This window comes from Serinus canaria, chromosome 1 (assembly GCF_022539315.1).
Source record: "Serinus canaria isolate serCan28SL12 chromosome 1, serCan2020, whole genome shotgun sequence".
Taxonomy (NCBI): Eukaryota; Metazoa; Chordata; class Aves; order Passeriformes; family Fringillidae; genus Serinus; species Serinus canaria.
In genome coordinates, this window is record NC_066313.1 from 46,015,781 (window position 1) to 46,041,685 (window position 25,905).

Below are 25,905 nucleotides of genomic sequence, written 5' to 3' on the forward strand. Positions count from 1 at the left end.
AATTTTAAATTCCTTTAAAGGGAGAGGGGCAAGGACGTATGCCAGCCATCCTAGTTGAATTTTGAGTACTGTTTCAAGAACTTCAGCAAATCAGAGCAGTAGGCAGGTAGAGACAAGAAGTTTGTGGAACTGAGTGTTTTACTTGGTTATCAGAAAGTTGTCTTTCTATATTAACTTCCATATGATAAAAGCCCTGATGTAGTAAAACAGTCTGAAGTTCTCACATGTGTGTGCTTTCATTTTCTGTCAGCCTTAATATTTAATTTTCTTCCTTGTTAATGGTTGATTTTGGCTTTCTGGAGCTTTCATCCCTTGGGCTTGAGGTGCTTGTAATCTTCTTGAAATTGAGTTTGTATGAAAAATAGTTCAGTGTCATTAGAAGAGGTTGATAAGTGTTATTTAAAATCAAAGCTGCCTTCAGGAAAACACAACAAACAGCACTTGTGTGTCTCCTGATTATAATTTTTTTCTTTTTCTTTCAAGACCTTTTTGGTAAAAATCACATACAGGAGTAGCCTTCATTAAGATTAAATGCATTTGGGTGGTGGCAGAAATCTTAATATTAAAACAGTTTTAAAAGCTTTTACTGATTACATGCAGGACTTCTATGAATAATGTTAAGGTAAGAAGCTTGTGCGTTTGTAGTAAAAGTGAGCAAAATGAAAAATTCATGAATGTGCTGGAGGTTTCTAGCTATTCAAGGTGCAGGTTACAGGCAGTTGTTAAGGCAAGGGCTGCCCAAGCTTTGGTTTTTCGGAATCCTGGTGTGTATAAGATATGTTTGCACCTTGAATGGGAACTTGACTTTGTAAAAGCACAGCTGATATTCACAGATCTGGGTTGCACTGCACTTTCAGAATCCAGAACAATATGCTCTGTTGCAGTCTGCCTTGTGTGCACTGTGTGTTCTCAGTGATTGTGTCAACTCTGGTTTTCATCATTGCAGGCTCCTGTTCCCATTGAAAGTCTGTTGGTTGAATATTTAACTCCTGTACCTGAGGATGGTGAATATTGATGGAATAAAAGTACTTTTTTCCATGTTTAACCTATGCGTTTAACCAGTTTTGATACCAACACAGTTCTCAATATCATATTTATTCCTGTTTCAAGAAATCATGACCTTTTGCATTAAAATTATTATTAAATCTGGTATTATAAGTGGACATTAATAGTATTTTCACCTTTACCTGCACAAATCTTGTGCAAATCTGAAAGGTTCCCTTTAGGAAATTTCTTCTTAAACCCCTTTGTTTTATGAGGATCAGTGTGGATGTCTGAAATGCCAAAAAACCCATGCATAATAGGGATGCTTTTAAAATATTTGTGACAAACTATTCAACTTCTTTCCATTGCTTAGGAAGGGAATATGATGTATGATTACTTGAGCTACTATAATCCAGAAATGATTTTGGTGTATGTTTATTCTTATTTTGATGATTGTGAGCAATTGGATGAGTGTTCTTGAATTTGGACAAAGTTTGCCAATTTAGTGTGCGTCTCTCAAAGCAGTCCCTTGTTTTGTAAAAATAAGTCGACTTTGTTTCACTAGACCCATGCCTTTTGTGTATAGAGTTGTTTCTCACTTAAGCAGTTAGTGATATATATATTGTGTCAGGTCAGTATGCTTAGAAAAGAGACAGGTGACATCAAAATAAGGAAAGAGCACATAGCAAGCAAACAGCTTGCTTGAAGTCTTGAAAAAATTGCAGATTTATGTGCTATTTACATGCTGTAAGCATTCCACATAAAAGCTACTTTACACCATCTATTCTTTTAGATACAAGTTTTAAAAGCAGCAGCTCTTGGTGATGTTTGTGGTGCTCTGAAAACTGCAAGTGAAGACAGTCTTGAATTGCAGTAGGATTACAGTTCTACCATATTGGATAGCACTCCCACTTCTATTGGTTGTCCTCTGTTCTTACCAAAATTACTCCAGAATGTTGATCTTTGTGGTCAGCAATTAGATGCAATGGCCGTTAAGTATAACATAGAAAGCTTCCTGCCCTTTGCCACCAACATTGAGACTTGCTATGGAGAAAAATAACTGTAAAGAGCAACTCCAAGTGACCAGTTCTGAGTCAGTCTGTGTCTAGACTACTAAATGAAACATGCCTGGAAACTTTCCTTGATGCTTAGGGCCAGCTGGCACAAAAGGGTCTGTTTGTGCTGGTGTGTGCTCTCCCACTAAAGCAGAGTCTCCATGCAAACCGTCAATTTGAAGGGTTCTCAGACCTTTTCACTGCTGAATAGTGCCTGGAAATTGGCTGGGAGACTCTGGGTTGATGTGGGCCAAAAGCATGCCAGGGAGTATTTTAACAAATTGGTGGTTGTCTCTTTCAGTGATCAAGAACACTTCCTGACCTTGCCTTCCTTTTCTTCTCACGCTTTTTCTTCCTGTTGGGAAGCTGGTGAAAGAAAGGTGAAAGAATAAGCAGGAGTAAGAAGACACGCTTTAAAACTTCTCTGTGAAAGAAGCAGTAGCTCTTAGAGCAGCACTGCTTCACTTTAGTCAGTTGCTATCTGGTATCTCTAGAGGAATGCAAGAGAAGCAAGTGGAACCTAGGAGGAGTGTTCAGATGTCCTGCTGACTTGGAGGAATTGGATGTTTTGCTGAAAGGTCTCAAAAGGTTCTTTTGTTTTAAAAAAGTGTATCAAATACTTAAGTATATTTCATTGGAGAAGTTTCATGTCGTGGTGATAGTATATTAAAGGGAGTAGTTGTTTCAGGAGTGCAGTGTGAAAGGCTGTTTTAAGGAGATAAGTAATTGTCTTATCTAATGTTTTCACAACATGCAGGAAGAGAACCATAGGCTTGGTAGACCCTCCTCATTTAGAAGAAATTAATTAAGATAGTGTTTCATTTGAATATACAGTAACTTTTGGTTTGCATTTCTGATGTGCAAAATCCTTTATTTTACTAAACATTTTGGTCAATTACAAGTCTGTTTGCTTAGTGTATTTACTAAATGGGGAATGAGCACAGGTATCCTTGTGCTGTCCTTAAAACTTTCTAAAGGTCATCCCCAATGACCTCAATCTGTTAAGACTTTATTTTACATGAACACTTTCATCTTTTATTTTTACAGAGGATGACAAATAGCAGCAGCTCCCCTAGCCTTCTCAATGACAGTGCCAAGCAGTATGCAGGCCATGGTAAGTATGTTTAAAGTAATTCATAGAAAAGCACATTGGAAAATTTGAGAGATTCACAAAACTGAGGCTTAAGGGAGTGTTACTTGTTCTCGGATTTTGAGATACAGCAAAACTTTATTTTTTTAATGATGGTGTAATGAACTCATGAATTTTTAGCCTTCTCTTTGCTGTGGGGGAAAAACTTAGTCATTGTCAGTCTTGTCACTTCAAGTGAAATGTTAGTTTGGATATCCACTGTAAAGCACTGTGGATATCCAAATTAAACTTAAGCATTTTTGTTGCTTCACCGTAGTATCCCTTTTTATGACATTTCTTGGATAAGTTAATGTGTGGGATTAGTGTACAGGTGTTTTCTGTTAAATTTAGGTTGTGTGGATTTTGTGAAATGTCACATAACTGCCGATTTTTAATAGCTACTCAGTTTTGTCTTGCAGGCAGTACTTTGCCTCTTATAATTTTTTTCCTTGCTCTAGGAACATGTTTTATATACATGATTTTCAGCTGAAGAAAATGTCTTGATAGTGGAGGCCTATGTACTCACTAAATTATTGTGAAGGCTGTATTGAGCTTTGTAATGTGCTCTTCAGAATCACTACAGATTATTTCAGCTGTAGCTGTTAAATTAAGCTCTTTAAAGAAGAGAGTACTGCTCCCTTATGGCAAGGACATACATTTAAAATAAATTTCTGCTTTGAGAATTGCTGTGTAAATTATGCTAGAACTCCATTTGCATGTCTCACTCTGCAGCTAGTCTACTTACTAGGATTACAGTTTTTTAAGCATGCTAGTAACTACTATAATATGAACTTTCTTGAAAGAGAAAATTTGCAGGTATTTTCTTGTTTTTTCTTCCTAGTTTATTTTCAGTAGTCTTTGAGATTAACTCTGCTTCTTTTGACCCACTGAACAATTAGCTATTCAAGGCAGTGGAGGTCTCCAGTTTTAAATGCAGTCAGAGTTTGACTGTGACAGGCTAAATAGTAATGGTGATGCATGTCAAGGAGAGAAACCACACCAACTTTTAGGAACCATTTTAAATTTTGTCATATCTCAGATCCTTCCTCCTCTTTCTCCCTGGCTCTGCCGAGCAGTGTTTCATTTGTAGAATTGCCCTTTTAGGGAATATTTATTGTTGAACAAATGCAAGATAAATTCTCTGTTAAGAATTTATTTCTGAAGAAAGTGTTTCATCAAAACGCCAATGTTTTCAGCTGGCAGTCATGTGGTAATTTGACAGTTTTAGCCATGTAGTTTGGAGTTTTAAGTTGCATCTCTGAATGTTATACAGTTTTTTATACTTCAACTCTTAAAAAGATGAATAGGAACAAAGAAAAAGCAATAAAAAGTTAATGTAATGTGGACTTCTGCTATCCTTGATTCTGATTTAAATTTGACATGCAAAACAGTGACAGGACAAACAAAATTCACATCATTATTTCTAAGTTCTGTTACACAGAAGATCGCTAATTTTAGGTAACTGAATATCATAGAATCATAGGATCTTTTATGCTGGAAAAGACTTTTTAAGATCCAGTCCAACTGTTATCCCAGCGTTGCCAAGTGCGCTGCTAAAGCTTCGCTCAGTGCTACATTTACACAATGCCCCTAGGGATGGTGACTCATGCACTTGCCCTGGGCAACCTCTTCCAATGCTTGTCAGGCCTTTCAGAGGATCTTCTGGTGAATTGGAAACATTGTAATGTATCATCCACAGGGTTAAAAATGGCATGCAAATGTAAGGAGCACTTTTAGAACAGGTTTTCTGATCAGATGAAGGCTGTGAAATGTTAGATGGCCTTTAAATAGTGTCAACAGCAATTAAACATACTGAATTCTGGTAGTGAGCACCATTTCAATTAAGTAGTTGCACAGAATCTAACAAATGCTGGGAGTTTTAGCAGTGTGATTGCTAAACTTAGCTTTGTCAAAAGGATTTTTCCATACAGAAATAAGTTAAAAAGTATAACATTTTATTTAGTAGAGTATATATATGTAACACCTTGGTTTTACATTGGTTTTATAGATCCACTAACTTCACCAAATTCATCCTTGTTTAATGACTTTGCTGCCCTCAGCGTATCTCAAAGGAGGAAGGTAGGCAACAATTAAATCATAAGTAGCATATTTATGTATGAGTTGACAGGGAAGAAGATCTGGAATAACTTGAAATGCTGCATGAAATAAGGATAATTCTTCTGATGTTACTAGATTTATTTTAATGTGTTGCTGCTGATATAAATAAGATCTTACTACTTCATTTTTGCTACATTAGATCAGACTGCTGTTGCTGATAAGAAATACTCCAGGCACTTGTAAACTGAAGGTTATAGAATATGAAACCCAGTATGTAGCCCACTGAATTTGAAAACAAATTATTTTTATTCTAGTAAGGGTCATGTAATCTGCAAGCCTCTATGGGAGCAAAATCAGAATACGTTAAGAATCAATTCTCCCATTTACTTGTACATTATGGTAGTAATTAACAGTTTGAAATGCATTTAGGTTAAAAGACACTGTTATCATTGGGAAGTGAGAGTTTGGGGTTTTTCTCCATCCCTCTAATTTGTATTGAGAAATCTTTCTTTTGCTGAGGGCTAGGCAGCATTTTCAAACATCTTTGACCTGCAGCTGTGCAAGTTGTGGTGTTTTCCAGTTATGCACTCAGTGGCTGAAATAAGAGACAAAAATTTGATTATGTGAGAGTTTTGTCTCATTTCATGAACTTACCAAAACCAGGCATTATCTTATCCCAACCAATTAAGTTTTATTTTCACTGATGACTTTCATGTTCTCTACTATTAGCCACATTATCCTGAGCTTTCATGTAGTAAATGATGAAAGCAAACTACATCAACATGTTCTGTATTATTTGTGCAGGTGAAGATTGAGCTTAAAGATAATTGCTATAGTTGGTCCATCACACTGGTTTTTAAATATAAATGGTGTTGCTGAACATTAATTTTCTAATATTATGATGTCTCCAAACTACATGGAATATCTGCATTGCTCTTTTCCTTAATGCCAGTACAGTGTGCTGAAAGTTGGATGTAAAGAACTATAAATGTGTTGCTTATCCACTTGCCAAGGCTGGTAAAAATGAAAAATAATTGTACATTCCTCCTTAACACAGTCATTTAGAGGCAATATATACACATATGTATGTATATACCTGGATGTAAATTTGTGCTTGTGTGCGAACCACATGCACCAAAGAAAATAAGCTGTTGAATGGAAATATTGCAAAAATGACTGCTGTCTAAAAATACTTCAAAGTTAAGCAGTACAAAGTGAAAACAAACCAATTAATGTTTGCTTGGAAAGCACAAATACCTCAAAACTCAAATAGTGTTTCAGAGTGCTTTCTGACTTCATGTATTCTTTCCTCAAGAAAAAAGCAAATTAAGGTACTGGCTGCGAAAATAGTATTAAGTTTTTTAGCTGTGAAATTGAATAATTTAGTTTTTTTCTAGTTAGAATTTTAGCTATAACTGGCATTAATTTAAAGAGGTTTGTATTTTTCTTTGCATAATAATTTTTTTTGTTATGACTGCTATTTTGTAACGTATGCTTGTATTAAGGGTTGTTAACTATTAGTAATGGGGAAGTTTTGATAAAATACTACTTGAACTGTGTAAATCTAGGCATCCAGGCTCCCTCTATAGTCAGCACAGGGAGATGAGTAGTTTAAAGAAACATTTAACTTTCTCTGAAAAGAATACTTTGGAAATGACCAGATGTTTATGATTGCTTTAAGTGGACAAAAATTGATGGCTAAAATTATGAGAAATTTATAAGTTTTGTGACTGACTTTTGCTGTCAATCAATACATTGCAAGTAGTTATGATGTAGTTTTAAAATATTTTTAGTATTTTTATTACAATATCCAAGTTGTCTGAAGTGATTTCCTTAAAAGCACTAAACTCCAGTATTTAAAACCTTGTGTGATTCCCCTCTACCCCATTAACTGGAGTTTGTTTGGAGCTTGAACAATGAGGTTTATTAGGTGAGTGCTTGGTGCCTGCTGTATAAAGGGGGCCTTGGTGACTAGTTCAAATATACATGTGTAAAACATCTACTGTTTGAAAAAGTCTCCATTATCTTAGTAAGAGCCCAAGTCTAAGGTTTTGTTTGTTCTGAACTAGCTGGCAAAACCAGCATTTCCTTCGTTTATCACTGACTTGGAGGACAGATATAATACAGTCTTGGTAAGTGAATAAAGAACAATTGCTTTCCTTTAAAAATATCACAATTCTAATTTGTAATATTTTGAAGTATTATTTAGAACTATGTAAAAACTGCATGTTTGTGTTGTGTAAAACTGAATAGTTTCTGTAAAAGCATGTACTATGTAGTTCAGTTAAGCAAGTTTATTGATTGTCTCTGGATGTTGCTGATCATTTTACGCTGGCAGCCCTTTAATAATGGGCGAGCCATATGGAGATATATTTGAGATGAATAAAATACTGAACATAAGTTGATGATTGTAATTCTGAATATCCTTACTTTTTAATTGGACAGTATTTTTGAAGCTAGTTAGTATGACAGAACTATTTAATTTGCTTTTGATTATTTGATGTTTAGAGCCATTCTACTTTCTGTTCAAAAAGTAAACATAGTCCTTGAATTTTTATGAACATTCTCGAGATAATTATCTCTGTTTAGAAGTTATTAAACTGCATTTCAATTTTAGATTTCAGGAAAGCTAAGATTACTGTTTAAAGACATTTTTATAGGATACTTAAAATGAAATCAAAGGAGCTAAGTATTTCAGTAGATGGAGCCTTGGTGGAGGTTCTGTCAACTGTAAAACCTTCTGGATTTACTGTCTGGTTATTGTAACTCCACATGCAGTAAGACAAGCAACCCTAAAGTGAATTTCCTATAAGAGATTTTTAGGTAAGTATTAATCTACAATGCACAAATAGGATTTGTGAAGCATGGAACAAAAGTTAGAGTTAGTAATAGACTAACACCCTTTCCCAAGAATAATGATGTCATGCTTATTTCATTTTTTTCCTTCAAATACATGTTATGCTTGTTAAAAATAGGGTGGCATTCTGAACTTGAACTTCCTGGATGTTTTTCTCAAGTTGACTGTAGCCATTATCTAGAAAAGTGCTCCTCTCTAAATCTGAAATGATCTGTTTGGAGAAGTTCTTGCTTTCATTTTGGTGCTTCTGGTAAACAGTTCATAAAAACTTGTGTGACATAACTGATCAGAATTTGCTGTCAAGGACATGACAGGTTAATGCACTAAGACGAAAATATATTATGAAACTTTTGTTTAGAATTGTTCTGAGACTGTTGCCACCAATCCAGGCTAAAAGGTTCCTGTGCTTGTCACTGGTCAGCCTTACAGGATAGTGAAAAGCATTTACTTTTACATTTTAATTTGTTTTTTCATACCTTCAATCCTCATGAAAACTGAACTCTTAAGAAAAGTTTCTAACACTGACTTATTTCCATTTCATTTTTTTAATTGTTCGGTCATACCTAGAGGAGGTCCATTAAGGTGAGAATAACTTCAGTTCACAGGCTGCAAGGGGTGAACTAATTGCTGAACTGAACAACTCTATAAACACAATTTTAATGCTGCTTTTATGTATTTTCAAGATATTTTTTTCTTGAATGCCTTCCATTGGTTTTAGGTGAGTAAAGACATGGACAAAAACTCTAGATTAGAAAGGAAGGTATAAGAGAGATTATCTGAATTGAAGTTCACCCCAAACAGGGTGCAGCTGTTGAGTGCCATCTGTGGAGATTTACAGCAAGGGAGATTGGACAGCAGACTTAATTAATTTACTTTGATCAGCAGAAATAAATGTGCATAGGAAATTATTTTAAGCAAAGACTACCTGTAAGCCTAGTACATAAGTGCAAGCTTTTTAATAAGTATGAGAAGAGTTTTAATTCTCAAGTTAAAATAAAACAATAAAGATAACTTCAGGTCCTGTGGATATTAAATGCTGAAGACTTAAATGGTTGCTATTTTATCTTTGAGTGTCCTGCCTCCCATCTAGTTTTGTTACCTGTTGGGAAGCTGTATTTCTCTCCAGCGTCCTGTTTCCAGCTCTATCTTGACACCTCTAATACCTGATCATTATCTACTTCAGTGGTGTTCATTGAAAAGTTCTATGTGTCATGTCTGGTCTTGCTGAATTTACTTTTAATGAAAATGTGTCGAGACAGTTTTCACCTTTCAGAGCCTCTTGCATACAATCTCAGAAGCACGAATCATGTTCTGAAGAGTTGAGTGGTAATGATCAAGCATCATGTCACTGTGTTCTGAGACAGAATTATGGCTGCACAGACTCTGTAATGTACCTGGGCTAAATTTGTATTTCAAACCTGAATTTTTCCTTCTGGGATTTATGCACCCATACTGCAATAATAAAACATGATAGTTGGTGCTAAAAAAAGTTGTTGCAGCAATGCAGAAGGACTATGTTTTATGAGAAGACTAATGAATGCTTGTAGGTAGTACTATGCTCTAAAATGTTTTCCAAGGATATAATATAATGTAACCTGCTTTACATTTTTTCCTGGAAGAGTTAGTTATTGGAATCGTTCCTTGGTTGTATGCTCTTTCTGTCTTAGTTGTTACTATTTGGATAAATATGTATTTTTCACTTCTAAGTGTGTCATTAGAGAATATATTGTTCACTTTTATTTTTGTGTGTGAATTGGTGATCAGTATGATACATAAGTCAAATTATAAAAGCACTTCCCTTTAAAAATATGTAACACTTATACATTTTGCTGCCTCATCGTTTTTTGTATTTGAAGTCAAATAACTTCAAATGTAACTGATAAGCTGGATGCTTTTGTTTATATTTACAAGCTTTGTTTGATTCTTGCTATGACAAGGTGAATGTAGTCTTTAAGAGTGATTTGCAGTAAAATAATAAAAATTTTTTTAAACTTGAGCACACATTACTTGAAGGCACCATACAAATATTTAAAGCAGGTAGAAAGTATATCACTTCTGAGAAATCATGCCTATTAAAGACCAGAGTAAAAGCTGCATCAGTCTTTTAACCCTCTTACCTATATATTTGGTAACTGTGCATGATTTTCCCACTTTTTGTAAGTAACAAAAAAATTTCTGTCCTATTAAAAGAAACCATTAAACATCAAGAAAATCTGTGGTTTGCCCATAATGTTCATTTAGTAGTGGAGTTTTTGAAAGTACATCTTGGGGTGGTGGTACTCTGACAAGTCTTCACTATAATTAGAACCATCTACTTTAATGGTGGTAGAAAAAAGTCTGCTTTTCCACCAGTTTACATCAATTCAACAGATGATATGAATTTCTTAGTAAAGAAGTGTGTCAATATAATTAAATTCATGCCAGGATTTAAAGCTGTGGTAATTCATACCTCATCCCAGCATAGTTATGCTGCAAAATTGAAGAGAAAACATTTGACTTAATTATGTCAGTTTTGCTGCTTCTGAACTCTTCAAGATTTTCATGCCTTCAGCATATCTACTCATGAAAGAAAATTTTTTAGTATGTTCGCCTGAAAAGTTTCCCTTAGCAATGGCTTAAAATGCCTGATATAGTGCCTGATCTATTGGATCTTTAAAATTTGTTTAAATCAAGTATTTTGTTTTTGCAATGATCAGATATGTTGCTCTAGAATAAGACGCATTTCCATGCCAAATGTCACAGTTCAGTTTTCTTGGGTTAGAAGAGTACATCTTGTTTCTCTCTGTATGATACTTTTCAACTAGTGAAATTCTAACCTCAGCCAAACCCAGGTTTTCATGAGCAATCTGGATGGAAGGGTGTCTGGTCTGTTGAATGTGTGTAATATCAATGTGTATAGTATTCTAAACTCCAAACTTGTAAGCATTACAAATGGTAGTCTTCTTTTTTTCATAAGGGAAAAAACCCTCCACCCAAAACCAAATAGTAGCCAATCACACAATTATTTTTAAGCTGTTGACTGAGTTCCTATTCAGTTCTTTTTTGTGGATATCAAAAATTAAAAAATTGGTTCTGGCCTTCAGAAGCTGAGATACAAAAACCACAAGTGTGGTCTGCTTGTCTGCCAGTTCCCACTGGTTGTAATAAAAAAGGAAGAGTAGAGAGGGTATTTTGGTTAGCAATTAACCCAATCCATGTAAAGGGGTATTGCAGCTTTATTGGCTACAAAACATAAACAGTTTAACAGTTAAACTTAAAAGACAGTTTTTGTTTTTCATATTGAAAGTCTGTTAGGATATTCCTGTTGACCATAGCTCATGTTCAGGTGTATCACTTCCCTGGGTTCAGTAATAGACAGTAACAGAGTTGTATTCACAATTAAGGTACTGCTTAGCTGATTGTGCCTGTAAAGGGGCTCAATAACGTATTGAAATTCATATCTATAGCTTGGTATTTCAAGTACTGGCTTATTCCAGCTTAATCAGTTGTTGGGTGAAAGTAGCAAGAAAGACACCAAGAACTTCTATTTTGGTTTTAGTTACAAAAGCATAATAAGACAGAAATTACTCCTTTTTCAGTAGACTGGCAGCCTAGCTGAGTGTCTAACCTCTTTTTCTAATGGTCTCTTTGCCCTTAATTTAAAAAAAGATTAGGCCTTTCAAAAGTCAGCATTGAAATTTAAAATTGTGTCTCACAGTTTTGGTAGCTTAGTAAGTAGTACAAGAAAAGTGTGAGTTTTAAAAGTGTAGCTTTTTAAAATTTTCTGTTTGAGAATGTAATTTTTTTTTTTGTACGTGCAGATACAATCAATTCATCATCAACAGATGAGCCCTAGCTAATGCTAGTGTGATAACTTTTAGCTATAGTAATTTAAGGTAATGCTGCTTCATTTAGCCTGTGATGGAGAGGGCTTAAAATGACTTCTATTTGGTTTGACAGTAGAAGCACATAGACAGCATTACCATAGCTCAGACTCTTCACAATACTTTGACACAAATAGCCTGCTCGTGTTTGTATGCTAGACTTAATTGGGTATGTTTTGGTATTAAAAAGGGCTTGTAAATCTAAAATTCAAAGCCTGCTAGAGGTAAATGCATTTTAATGAACAGAAATGTAATTTTGGACCTGAGTGATCCTAAAAAAAATAAGTTGCAGATCTTCAGTAGAAGAAAACTTTGCAATTGTTTAGTTTGATGTGTCAGCTTATCTAGACTTAAATACTGCATGAAAGTCATTATAGTTTGAATGTTTATAGATATTTTCTTGTTTAAATTTATTCCTCTAGGATAGCCATGGAACATCTTACACTAGAGGTCAGTTTAATCCTGAATTAAAAAAGGGAAGTGTGATATTGCCCACTGTCCTTGAAAAAGGAGGAACTAGGGGCAAAGATACTATTACAGCAAATAGTAGGAAGAAAATAGAGTTGCTGAACACATTCCCAAGGTTCTTGTTGAATGAATGAGAACCAAATAACTGACTTGAGGAATACTTTTTAGCATGGGCTAGTGAAGTTAATCATCATTAGTAGTGTTCTCACATGAAGATGCTACTTAGGAAGGACTTTCTGGAGCGTCTTTCATTTGTTTCAAGTGTAATGTTTTTCAGACTTTAGGGGTTTATCTTTCCTAGTAATTATGCCAACCAGTAGGCTCCTATCATTAATTGCTGGCAGCAGCTTGGTTCTGCAGGGCAAGGGTTATAATTATTAGCTATGGTTGAAAATGCTTGCCCTTCTCACCCTTGGGGAAACTAAGCTGTTGCTAACAATTAGAGGTAGTTAGCTGTTCCCTGCCTCATGTAAACATTTGCAGCCAGTAATTACTACATCTGAACAGTTTTTTTACCTTATAGACTGTAGGGAATGCAAAAAACCAATTGTTTTTGTAAACATCCAAGAAAAATTGTCCCCAAGCAGAAAAGTTTGGTTAATTTGGTTAATTAGTCCAGATTGTCATGCCCTCTGTGTTTTAGGTAGATATATATATATATATATGTTCAGAAATGATCAGTGGTTGATGAGTTCTTGCTCATTTTAAGGTGACCTGTTTGTGGTGCTTTACTTCCTGCTGCTCTGTGTAGAGGTCAGGGATATAGCAAGGTTGATACACTTACTGAAACTTCTTGATCTATTTGCTTTTCCTTCTGTTGAATCTCTCCTCTTAGCAGATACTGTTTTCTGATTACCTTTAAATTCAGATTGCATTTCTAAATCAGATCCAAGTTTGCTCATTGAGAACAAGTGTTATTTAGAATGACTTTGGTGCACATAGACTAAAATTTATCTCCAAATGTTAATATTGTCTATTCTATCTTCTAATGTCTGTCTAAATAAAGATATCTTGACTTAGCAATCTCCTAATGTTTTATGATAAGTAATGAAAGGAAAAAGTGTTTCTTTAGATTCATCTAGTGCTTAATTTCATTTTTTATTACAAGTAACTAAAGAACTACTACTACTGGAACATTAATTCATATTGTCTCTATATGATCTTTCAAAAAGCCTAGAATACAGTTTCCTCCGCTTGTGTGGAATCTGAATCCTTTTGTGACCAAAACAGTCTTCCTCCAGATTGGCTTATCCTCTCTTTTGTTTTGGTTCTCCTTTTCAAAATGTTTGTAGACAACCAGTTACTATGGAAGATGAGAAGAACCCTTTGTGAATGGAAGTATGTTTGGGCACTGGCTTGTAGTCCAGTAGTCTGAGGCAGACTGTGCACCTGCACTTGGTACCAAGAGCATGGCGAGAGAAAGAGAGAGGGGAAAGCTTCCAGGGAAACTGTTACCCTTCATTATATTGTTTACAATAGTTGGCCTAAGAAAAATACATACTGTATTCAAACCCGGCCCTTAAGTCCAATCTTGCTTGAATGTCCAGTATCTCAGCTCTAATGGCTTTGTAGGTTAGGATTTTAGTAGTCTTTCTGATTTACTGGGATGAGTTGCCCAATAGTTGAGTGTTTCTCCAAATAAACAACCAGTATTTAGATTTACCGTGATCGGGTGTGTGTTTGAACTGCAGGAGGACTTTGGGCTACCCATCGCAGATTTCTAATTGGTATGCTTAAATTCAGCCTTGTATATTGTTACTAAGTTTGGTTAACTCCTCTGTGGAGTTTATTGCCTTTGTAGTTCACAGTCCATGTTGGTATCCTTGGGTGTTTTTTGTTGTTTTGTTCATGGGTTTTTTGGAGGGGTTGCTTTGTTTGGGTTTTTTGGGCAAATGAGGTACTGTTGACTCTACTAAGTTTTAATTCTTTCCAAAGCTTTCAGCCTAAAAGGTTCCAGGGAAGTAGAGGAGAGAATCTGTTCAGGTTTTGTTTTTGCAGCCATTTTATGGTAGTTTTGTCCTGTGTTTTACAAATTGTTTTTGTGTGAGTGGGAAATGTTCTCTAGTTAGATTACCTCATTTCCTGAGGTATAATTTGTAAAGTGTGTATGAAGGTACATGTTGCTAAGATTTCTAAGGTGCTAGGTGAAGTAGACACCTAAATAAAGGTAAGTTAAACCTTGATTACTTAGAGTGATCTACATTGAGATGATAGTTGCACTGTCACATAAAAATGCCCAAACAAAACCCCACAGCAAAAGAAAACCAGCCAACCCCTGCAATTTGATCCAGTTATTGATATAATTGGCGTAAAAGGCCCTGGTCTAAATATGAATAGATGCTAAAATATTTCTTTTGATGATATTTACTATCTAGATAGATACATATAGGTTTGGAAGCACAGAGAAATCTTGAAAACTTCTGTACATTACCTGTTTGAAAGTATTTAACAGATTTTCTTTTTTACAGTGTGCCTTTTGAATTTAATGTTCATATCATTATAAATAGTTCCATTTGTAGAGATCATTGCCAATGTAGTAGAAATGTCACGGTTAATGAGGTGCAAGTAATTCCTGCATGTTAACTTCCTCAAATGTGTTTTATTTTCTCAATTTTATGACAGTTCCCAATGCATTTGTCATAGTAATTCTTGTCTGTTTTCACTTAATACAGTAGCTGAAGTAATTTTTTTCAACTACTAACCCAAGCAGAAATGTTTTTCTCAGAGTACTGCTGCAATTGGCTACTCAGTTTTACCTGATTTTTAAAAGCAAATTTTCAGGAGATGAGTCATGGCAAATTTTAATTTAAAATTTGTTTGGTAGAAATTTTAAAGGAGATGTTCATTATTATGATGTGATTGAAGGTATTTATTTTGAAAATATGGATTTTTTTTTTTTTAACAATTTCTCATTTAGACAGAATTTCCAAATTTATGTGCATTATTTCAGTGGCTGACTTGTAATGGATGGTTTTGCTTACAAATAATTAGTAGTCTCTGAAGTTTATTTTAAATTTTTTTAAAGCATTATTTATTGTAACCAAATAGTCAGGATTGAAAGGAAACAGTCTCAGTTAAATTTTACTTGCAAATTGTTTCCTATTCCACCAATCCAAAATCATATCACAATGCAATACCTATTTTAGTGTAGCTTTAGGATGAGGGTTGTTAGGAGTGGCCTGGTTTCTCTCCTTCTTTTTCATAGCCCAGGAAGTATCGACTGGGAATGCTGGATGAGAGGATAGTTCCGGTGGGATCAAAAGCAAGAAAATCAAAGAATCCTATTGGCTGTCTGGCTGACAGGTGTAAAACAGGAGTACCCATCAATATGGTTTGGTGGAACAGAGTCACAGAAAACAATTTACAGGTAAAATTATTTTTTACTAGTAATTTTTTCAGTATTTTGGATGTTTATTTTCAATTCTGGAAAATGTTAGAAAGACTTACTCCAAGCATGAGTTAAGATCAAATATTTATTTCACGTAATAGACACAGTGGTCCTCTGAGAGAGTGATTTGGAGATATTTAATTAGCTCACCCATTGCTGAGCTATGTGCTTTACTTGATTTTGGTATAATCTGAGGAGAAGGAGCAAAAGTAATCATTTAATCTATTCTAAAAGCAAACAACCACAATGTTTAATTCTCACCTGAGGAAGATTTTTACTGGTAAAATTAGTCATTGTTGTTAAAATGACTGACACAATGCAAATAGATGTCCTCAGTACAGAATTTGAAGACATTGCCATTATGATCAGAAAGTATAAATTTCTAATTTTTATGTTGGGATAGTTTATACTTCTCAGCTTGCTTTGAGAAGTGTATGCTACTCTTACCATTATTTAACTTTATGCCTGAATCTTCTTCAGCTCTGTAAGAGGGGGGTGGTACAGGTGGATTTGAATATCTCTCTACTGAAGTACTAGGTAATCCTTGGGATGAAAATGAAGAATGATTTTAGCCTAGGATGAATCTGCTTCGTGTCCCTTAAAGTGGAATTTAGACAGAAATTATAACAGTGGTGAGAGCTGTACCACTGCTGCTAATACTGTTTTCACTTGTGTAGTGCTTTTGATTCCTCAGAGATTGCTATTTCAGTCTTCCTATGACGGTTATGTTATTTTTAGTGTTTTCTAAGTGAATGAAGTGGGTAAATTGGTAACAGACTTGTAATTAGAACTTGTGGCACTTTAGGATTTTCTTTCAGTTCACTGAATTTCTGCCATGTAAGGGCCAACATGATGCTTGTAGGAGCTCCTTTCCACACTGATACTAGTTTTGCATTATTTGATGTTTGGACATCTCTGTGTTACTGAAATGAACAGTTGTGGGCAGCATGATGTAGGCAGCATCATGCTATGTTGTCTAGGAACATTTGGACCTGTCTTGGCCCTTTTGCTGCTGGGGAGGCAGCATAGTCACTGAGGGAGAAAAGGTGAAGCTTTAAGGAAACATTGTTGCAAGGCCAGGTAAGCTCGAAGGACAGTGGTGAGACCCTGTGAAGCAGTACTGTTTTGAAGGGAAAGAAGATTGACAAACTTAATTTATTGTGTGTATCTTAGAGTGAATGTAAGTTGTAGTTAAAGACAGTTGTTTTGAGAAGGGAGAAGCAGAAAATTGGTCTTTAGTTTTCAGGTGGACGTTAATGGGCAAAAAAAGTCCTGTTTGCACTCCTGTCCTCTGTTGTTTTCTTGCTGTACAGTGATGCAACAAGCTTTGATGTTAATCTACTCCATTTAGATTAGACACAAAAGGACTTACTGCTTTTGGAGGCTGGAGAGACAGTGGCCTGAAACTTGAAGCTTCTTGCCAGGACCAGTTGTCTTCACAGTGCCTATGCGCTGTGAAGTATTGTTCAAAGTGTGGCACAGGAAAGGAAGCTCAAGGTCCCCATGCTTTCTGAGGTTGGCGGTGTTTGGGACTGGCTGCAAAGCACGTAGCTTTAGAAGGGTACAGTTCCAGGCTCCTTCATTACACCAGAATCGTGGCTGCAAGATGGTTTTAAAGTATGTGTGGCTGAAGATTTTGCATTGCATGATACAGTTGTGTTGCTTCCCATGGAGATGTGGGTTTTAACAAAGCATGAATAAGCACATGTGGTGGAAATAAGAACAGAAGGATGTGCTAGCTGTAATAAATAAGAATTGGAGGAGAAACAGGAGGGATTGAAGAGCAACTGTGGAGTCTGGCAAGACTGAAGAAGAAAAGGTGTTAAAACTTGCATTGTAAAATAATTTAACTGTTACTCCTGCATGGCTATGAATTTATAATCCCAATCTGTTTTGTTTAAATATGGTGTTACAGTTAAATGATTAAAAGTGAAGTCTGCAGAGTGAATTGGACTCTGCATTAAAAAAGAAGAAAAAACCCAAATCAAGTTTGTTTTATAGTGATATATCCTACCTTATATTAGGAAATGTCCTGAGCTACTATACTACCACATGAAATATATTATAATAGCAAATGTAATCCTCCTTAGAATAGTAGGAATTGATACATTTTAGTTATACAGATTAGTTCTTATACACCATCAAAACCTGATTTTTTTTGTTTCTTGAGCAAAAAATAATAATAGAAATGAAGTTTTTCAAGTATGTTGCATTAGGAGCATAGACCTCTAAAATGTTAGATGTTTTTACAGTACTTTGAAGGATTTTTGTTAAAGAAACATGAAAATATTCCAAATCTAATTTTAAAGTTTACTTTTTAGTGAGATCTGCTTGCCAGTTGTAACAAGACTTTGCTAATAGCTTTGTCTGAGCCTGTGGTCTGGTTTATAAACCAATAAGTCTTTAGCCAAGTAATTTTACCCAGTTTTAATTAAATTGACTCTTAATTCTTCTGTGAGAGCAGTAGAGTTACATAAATAATAATTTTGGCAAATTGAAATTTATTAGAGCCTATTGTTGGAGTGATGTGATGACTTGTCACAGTAATTATAATAATGTTGCATGTTACACAAATTCAATGGTGGGATAGAAAGATTTGCTTTGAAGTCCTTGGCAACCTCCCATGTCTTCTTGGTTGCTCTGACATCACGAAATGCATCCTTTCCTGAAGTCGTGGCTGACAAGGAATCCTTGGAGGAATTGCAACAATGCTCTGTAAAGTCAGTCTCCTGGTACAGAACCTCTGCGTATTAAAAAAACAACAAAGAAACCCCAAAACCGAACAACAGCAACAAAATAACATGTTCAGCTCAATAAAAACTTCTGCATGTTTCTGTATTCTTAAGAGATACTATGAAAACTGTGACAAAAATAGATTGGTAAAGGAGTGCCCTGCTTTGTAGCACAGTTGTGGGTTAGTGGTGGTTTTCTGTAACCATTACACGATTATGTAATTTGGGATGTCAGAACAGATCAGCATAAATTTGGAAGTGAAGGAGAACATAAAAAGAGAACAAAGAGGCTTGTATCCAGTTTCTAGCATGGTAAGTACATTAGCACATCCTTCTGAAATCAAATGAGATTGGCCTACTTTTTGAGTTAGGTCACTGGCTTTGGGCTTTGGTTGAATGAGGAACCAGAACCAAGCTATTACAGCCTCTGAAGCTGATGTGGTGTCTCTGCTGCTGCTGTACAGCTGTGTTGAGAGATGCTGAATGAGAAATGAGAGAGACAGAAGAGTGGTTTCCAGTATTCCTGTGGGATCCCTGCATGACTTTCCAAAGGCTTCATAACTTGTACATCTCTGTATTCCAGCTCACTTCAGCACTTAAAGGCACTTTAAGGATTCATTTATTAATTAGTACTGCACTGGGGTCTTACAAGTTTATCACTGAGGAGCACTTAGACAAATCATGTGTATCAAAGTTTATAGTTGATGAAACAGGAATTTTGATTTTATTTCTGGATTACAGAAATCTGTTGTGTGCAACTCCTTAACATAACAGTAATGCCACATGCTGCTGTGTGGTCTTTCCAGTGATGGTCTTCAGCTTAGGTCCTTGGCTTGCTCTTTGCTTTCATCTGTACATTCTTTTAAGGACCCTTGAATTATTCTGGAGTGGGGTTTTTTTTTTTGTGATACTCATAGAATATTTTTTTTCCTCCCCTCCATGCTACATTTTAATTTTATTTCCTTTTAATACCTGTAAAAGCATAAAAGTCACCAGACAAATTCTGAGTTGATTGGTGACACAAATGAGTAATTTAATAGTCCTGGCCTCCTTTGTACTTTTTTGGTTCCATCCTTAGTAATTGCATTGTGGCTAAAACCAGCCTTTATTTGGACTGTATTTTATGCAGTTTTATTTCACTGTGATGTACAGAAGTGTAGGAATTGTTTTTGTAAGTGGAGCTGGATGGACTCAGTTTTGTGGTCTGTCTTTGGAAGTTTCTTGGCAAAGCTGACTGAAAAGAGGCATAGACATAAAGAATCTCAGAAATGGGGTATTTAGATGAAATTTCTTCATGGAATCATTCTGAGAATGCATGATAAAGAAATTCAGGTAGCAATTAGGGAAATTGCTTTACTGCTTTAGTTTGAAGCATCTTTATTAATATATTGGAAGAAGGTGGATGACATTTCAGTTGGCAAGGTTGAGGGGAAGAGGGAGTGATGGCAATTTTAGCAAAGGTATCAGAAGTCACCTTAGGTGGTTTGCTAGAAATACATAACGTAGCTGACACAGCTCTACTTCCTTCTCTTTTATGTTGTTAATTGAAGATGTTGATTAGCATTTTGAAATTTTGTGTGTGCTTTTTTATGGGGCGTGTGCATTTGAAACTGAAATTAGACTTATTTAACACAATGCAGACAGTGCTAGTAGGCTTTTTTTATTGTTTTGGGTTTAGAAGTACATCTGCTACTTTTTAACATCCCAGTATTGCATTATCATTACATGATTCTGAATCATTACATGATTCATGAATGCATGTCCATTCTTCTGGTTACTCTTGAAAATTAATAACAGTTTTCAATACCTATTTTCTCTACATATTTTACCAATCCTGATTTATTTTGGCTTAAAATTTTAAGCCTCATCTAGCATGAATAGGTTACTTTATTCTGAGATTAATAATTAGTTAGCAATTAAATGACATTTGTTTAAGAGCTGTACTTGTGCAACATTTAAACATAATACAGAATGAAGAAAATGTTTTCACTAAGAAGATCTCTAGATTATTTTCATTCTGATAAAAGTTTAAATTTTTTTATGTCATCTTGGGAAGTCTGGTAGGGCTCTAATGGAAAAATTGTAAGAATACTCGGTTGGGTTCTAAAGCATGGTTACTATTTAAACAGATTTTCAAACTGACCATAGATCCAAATGTAAAACTAAAACTGGAATTTATACTTTGTACTGTGAGTTGGCAGAGTGAAAGTAGGATATTTTTCAGGCCAAGAATATAATACTTTGAATCATTACCCACTAAGAATGTGGCTTTTCTAATTTTGGCATATTTGCATGGCCATTGCTGTAAAGTGGTTATCTATAAAGATTCAAAACTAGTTAAGATATTAAATATTAAAAAGCTAATAGTAATAGTACATTCCCTCACTTAGTTTGATCACTTAATCTGGCTTCATTATTTTAATTATTTTCATGCAAGAAAACTGTTTTCAGAAAAATGAATATTTTACTTTAGATAAAATGTCTTCAAAAGCATAGAAGAAGCTTTTTAAGAACTGCAGCTTCACATAGATGTAATGAATTTAAATGTGGATTGGGGCTTAAGCTTCAAATTGTCTGAAAATATTTGCTAGCTTTGACCACCAATCACTAGAATTTGCTGTATTACTTTGATTCGTTTGTTCTGATTAGTGACTGTGGAACTTGAGTATTTTTCTATATTTAGAAAACAACTTGAAGATGGAAGGGTCTTTTAAAATTGTAACCAAAACTTAAATCACCTTTTTTACCAGTGGGAAAAATCTTGGATTGCAGCTTCATGTTGGTAGCATCACAACATGAAGAGAAGTAGAACAGGCTTTCATAGTATAGGGTCTATCTTCATAAATCAGAGCTGTTTACTCATACACATTTACATTTTCATCAAAGTTATGTAAAAACAACTTCATCTTACTGAGCTTTGATGCTCCTCCTGAGTTGTGATATCAAATAATGGAATGAAACTGAATTTCCCTCACACTTGACCCATTGCTGTTTGTCATTCTACAGCATAAACCAGATCAGCCCTAGCAGATTCTTGGGTTTGACTCTTTCACTTGGATAAATTAAAACACCTCCCAGTAAAGTGGAGCTCTTTCTTAAAGTGAATCTGCATTTAAAAATTTATATGGTCATAGGTAACTTTTAGTAAGCCAGTACCTTTTTGCAAGTAAGTAACATTTTAATAAGTGACTTTTAGACAGAAAAACTGGTCTATGAAAGTTTGCAGAATGCGATTAGAAATAAGAAGCATCTCTGTGCTGCGGGAGTTTGAATCAGTAGGTGAAAATTATAAGATGGGATTTTGGGCATTCTCTCAGTTACTCTAGGAAAGTCTAAGTTACCTTCCAGAAGGTGTCTTTTTCTCTGCTTGCATGCTTCTAGTGGCATGTCCCACCCTTGCTGCCTGGTTGACACAGTATTTAGATGTGATAGAGCTGTGGATGTGTCATTGCTACTTTTAGCAGTGGAAAAATGTAGATCTTGTAGTTCCTTGGAATTGTGTTCTTTTAGCAAGATGGTGCAAATTCTGTCCCTTGCTGTCCCAGTTGTTTTGTTTGATGGCTGTTTAGCTCTACCACTGCTTGGAAAAGTTGTGCTTTACCCCCTGTGTAATTTTCTTCAGTTTCAGTACAGATTTCACTGAATGGTTGCATGCCAGTTTTTATCTAGAGAAGCACTATTCTTAGTTATTCATGTACCTAAATTCAGATAAATCCAGAATATTACCTTTTGAGTATAAATGAGTCAGTTATGTTTTTTTCAGTCTGTATAATTCAACTTATCGTTTGTTTTGCTGTATTAGTGTATATCTTAACATGTTTTCCTGAAGTGTGATTAAAGAGTTTTAAAATTCATGTGAACGCTTTACCCATTTAAACGTTTTACTTCACAGTCTGCATGTTTACTTGTAGCTGTTCCTTCAATATTCAGAAACATGCACATGTAAGGTGACAAATAAGGTGGTAGTTGATACCAGAAAGTGGATGGTGGTTAAAATTACTGTGTGATTAAAGGTCGAATATTTTTGCTATTTGCTTTTAAACCTGGGCATCTTCTTTAATTTTACAACTTTGAGAACCTTCTTTTTCACTGCATTGAAATGCATTAATACTATGATACTTGGCAGAAATAATCAGATAAAGGTATTAAAAACTAGTTAACAGAAACTGTTCTCAAATACTTTCTTCACTGTCTAAATTGATCTTCACACTTCACTTTTAATTTGGCACTAACTAATTTCCTGATGCCACTTTATATTGGTAAAATTAATATTGATAATTTAACTAACAGTTGATATATTTGGTTATTTTAAAACTGCCTGAAACCAGGCAGTTTTAAAATAAAGTAATCCAATATAATTTTCTGTAAAAAAATGCTATGGATTATTTTAACAGTATCCCTTGTCTATTGGGAGCTGTTGCTGTCTTCTTATTTTGCCTAACTTGTTTAGACACTTTTGAGAGGTACTGTGCAGATTGCTTAATAAACTAAATCCTGTAATTCAATAATCTTCAAGATTTTCAGTGCGTTCATGTAATAATTGATTTTATTTTTTGGCTTAATGTAGTTTTTGTTCCACTCCTGTAATTTGTAATTGTCTGTTCAATGATAAGCTTTTTGCCTTTTGAGCTCTAACTGAGATTTTCCTTTTCTAACCCTCCCTGCCCCAAATCAAACAAAAACCTCACCTCAAAGCAAACACCATGATCACAAACTACAAAACTGTCTGCACTGACTTTAATAGAGATTAAAAATTGCTCATGTGTTTGCTTTATGTACTAACAAATACTGGATGTTTAGGCATCATTCTGCTTCTGGTTTTTTCCATAGCACCAAATTAGACTTTATTATTAAGAGTGCTAGATAAATAAAACAGGTAATTAAAGCAGAAGTTACCTTCACAAAAAAACTGATCATACAGATCTATATGAAATAGAGGCAGGGATGACTTTTCTAGTAGGAATCATTTTTACTTCTTTAATTTAAAATTGCTAGTTAGTTTGAGACAGAATTGCTGAAATCATGGGAGAACAGTCTGTGCAGCTGTGGTAAAGCTTTCTCCATGTCAAGTCTGTTCACCAACTTGTAATGTAATGCTTATGGAAAGCCTTTTGCAAAATGTTGTATGAATTTGTAGACTAGCTGCTTATATGGAAAGTTTGCTTCTAGCATTTCAGACATAAGCTAAAAACGTGTCTAAATTTTTCATGCAGACCAGCTTCCATTATTCTTTGTTCTCTTCAGTAAGCTGTATGTACCGTAAAAATAGCTCCTGTACTAGTAGGCCTGTCTAGAAAGTATTTTCTACCAAATAAATCCCTTCTCATTTGAAATAAACATTAATTTATTATTGTTTTTTAAACAGACACCAAATCCCTCTGCAAGTGAGTTTATTCCCAAAGGAGGATCAACCTCCAGGCTGAGTAATGTATCCCAGTCAAGTATGTCTGCCTTCTCTCAAGCCTTGTTCTCTCACCCCTCCATGGGAAGTCCTGCTACTGCTGGGTTAGCACCAGGTAAGCTGAGAGTAACGATTTCTAGTACAGTGGCTTTTTTTTGTCAAGCATAACCCTACATATATATATATATATATATATAGTTATCAGATTTATTTGGTATAAATGTAGCTACCTCCTACTTCAGCTCTTAATTTTACGGCAATCATTAAAAAGCAGAGGAACTTTGGATTCCAGTAGTGTGGAAATCACACTGCAGTCTGTGAAATCTGCTCAGCCACAGCAGCATTGAAATTATAAACTTACTCTGCTCTTTTTGGGGAAAAGGGTTGCAGAGTTATCACATACTGTGTCCTAAGTGGTTCTTGGCAGAGCAGTACCTGGAGAGGATTTAAACTACCCATAGTCTAGAAATGCGTTGTAGTCTACAATGCATATGATCTTGGTTTTCTACACACCAATATGCTCTTTTTATATGTTTCTAGACTGTGTGATGTAGAAGTTTTTTTTTTTCAATATTAATGAGTGCATATGATATCTTAAAAATCTGGATTAAAAACACAAAGTAGAAGACAAGCTAATTCTATAATACTGTGCCTTGCAAAATAGTGTTAGTTTTTATTGTATCTGTCACACGTAATCTCACTTTTAAGACTTCTAATTTATAGTTATTTCCCAGGTTTAAAATTCTTACTGAAATGTGTTCCATTGCAGTCGTGTAATTGAGTGACAGATTTTTTTTTTTACGCATTTGAAAAGTTCAAACCCTTCATACATCCTTTAGTTGTCTGATCTTAAGATGTTAATCTAATTCTAATAATTTTGTTTAGATAAAATTAAAATGTTTTTAGTATATGACTACCAGAAAATCTGGATATTCACACTGCAGATTCTTTAATGAGTTTCTGTATGTACTTAAACCTCCAGCTGTCTCTTGTGGCTACCAAGAGCCATTGGGTAATTTCCAAAAGGTGAATGGACAAATGCTATAAATGATTTTTTAAACATCTATTGGCAATTACCATTTATTAAAATTAATTTCAGTCTTTCTTGATGCCAGTGTCAATGTGAAAGAAGCCAGCATTTAGCTTGCATGTAAAAATGTAGCCGGGCAGGCTAGGACAGATTGATACTTCTGCTGACCAAATGAACATGTTGTGGTACTGTGTCTGCTTGATCCTGCTGTACCGTCTTATTGGAAAACTGTTGTGTTTATATGCCTCTCAGCCTTGTCACCTGGATTGAAAAGTGTATAAAGGATTAAATAGAATACAGTAAAATGATCTACTTTTGGAAAGTGTCCAGTGGGGTCTCAGAGGGATCCTTCACAGTCCAATTTCTTTACTATCTGTAAGTAATACTTGAAAGGATAAGTAACACTGATGAAAGAAGTTCGCACAACAATTTCAGGTCCTAGAAATAAATATAGATACCCATGCTGCATACTTTCTAGCCTCAAATACTATTGTTTGTTTATGGACACGAGGGATGGGGGAGTGTTCATAAGAGAACTTCAGGCAGAGTTGGCTTGTTACCCTGCTCTTCCTGTATAAATAAAATTAAAATATAGTTCAAAGTAGGGACCTTGGTTGGATTCACTGAATTTTTCTAGAAGCGTTTCTTCTCTCACTGTGTGCAGAATTCTCTGAACCTAAGTGTCCTATGTAAATACTGCTCACAGACATTTATTTTTATTTAAATGTCAGCATTAAATAAACCTGTCAACAGGATCTATCCACAAAAATTCCTGTTACCTCAAGGTCAGCTAGGAGGTGCTCTTTCTAAAAAATTAGGCTCTTAAATAAGAAAGCAGTATCTTTTTGTGGGGAAACTTCACCACTTAGATCATACTGGGTTACTGAATAAAAAAAATACTGAAATACATTCTGAAGTTGTCATGAAAAAATGGTTGAGA

General features: G+C 35.0%; 1 protein-coding gene across 6 annotated transcripts in view; it reads left to right on the forward strand.

Moving 5' to 3' along the window:
- PAN3 (poly(A) specific ribonuclease subunit PAN3) overlaps positions 1 to 25,905 on the forward strand; it is a 550,273-nt gene that overhangs the window by 19,233 nt on the left and 505,135 nt on the right. For 4 of the 6 annotated variants that reach the window (XR_003945505.2, XM_050971122.1, XM_030233967.2 and 1 more), the window contains exons 3-7: positions 3,087 to 3,153; positions 5,177 to 5,247; positions 7,296 to 7,358; positions 15,620 to 15,781; positions 23,900 to 24,050. Coding sequence is in view for 5 of the 6 variants with exons in the window: in XM_050971122.1 (XP_050827079.1) it covers positions 3,087 to 3,153; positions 5,177 to 5,247; positions 7,296 to 7,358; positions 15,620 to 15,781; positions 23,900 to 24,050 (514 nt within the window). In the remaining variant the exon portion in view is untranslated. The remainder of the gene's footprint in view (positions 1 to 3,086; positions 3,154 to 5,176; positions 5,248 to 7,295; positions 7,359 to 15,619; positions 15,782 to 23,899; positions 24,051 to 25,905) is intronic. The other 2 variants (XM_030233970.2, XM_050971116.1) reach the window with 2 other exon arrangements.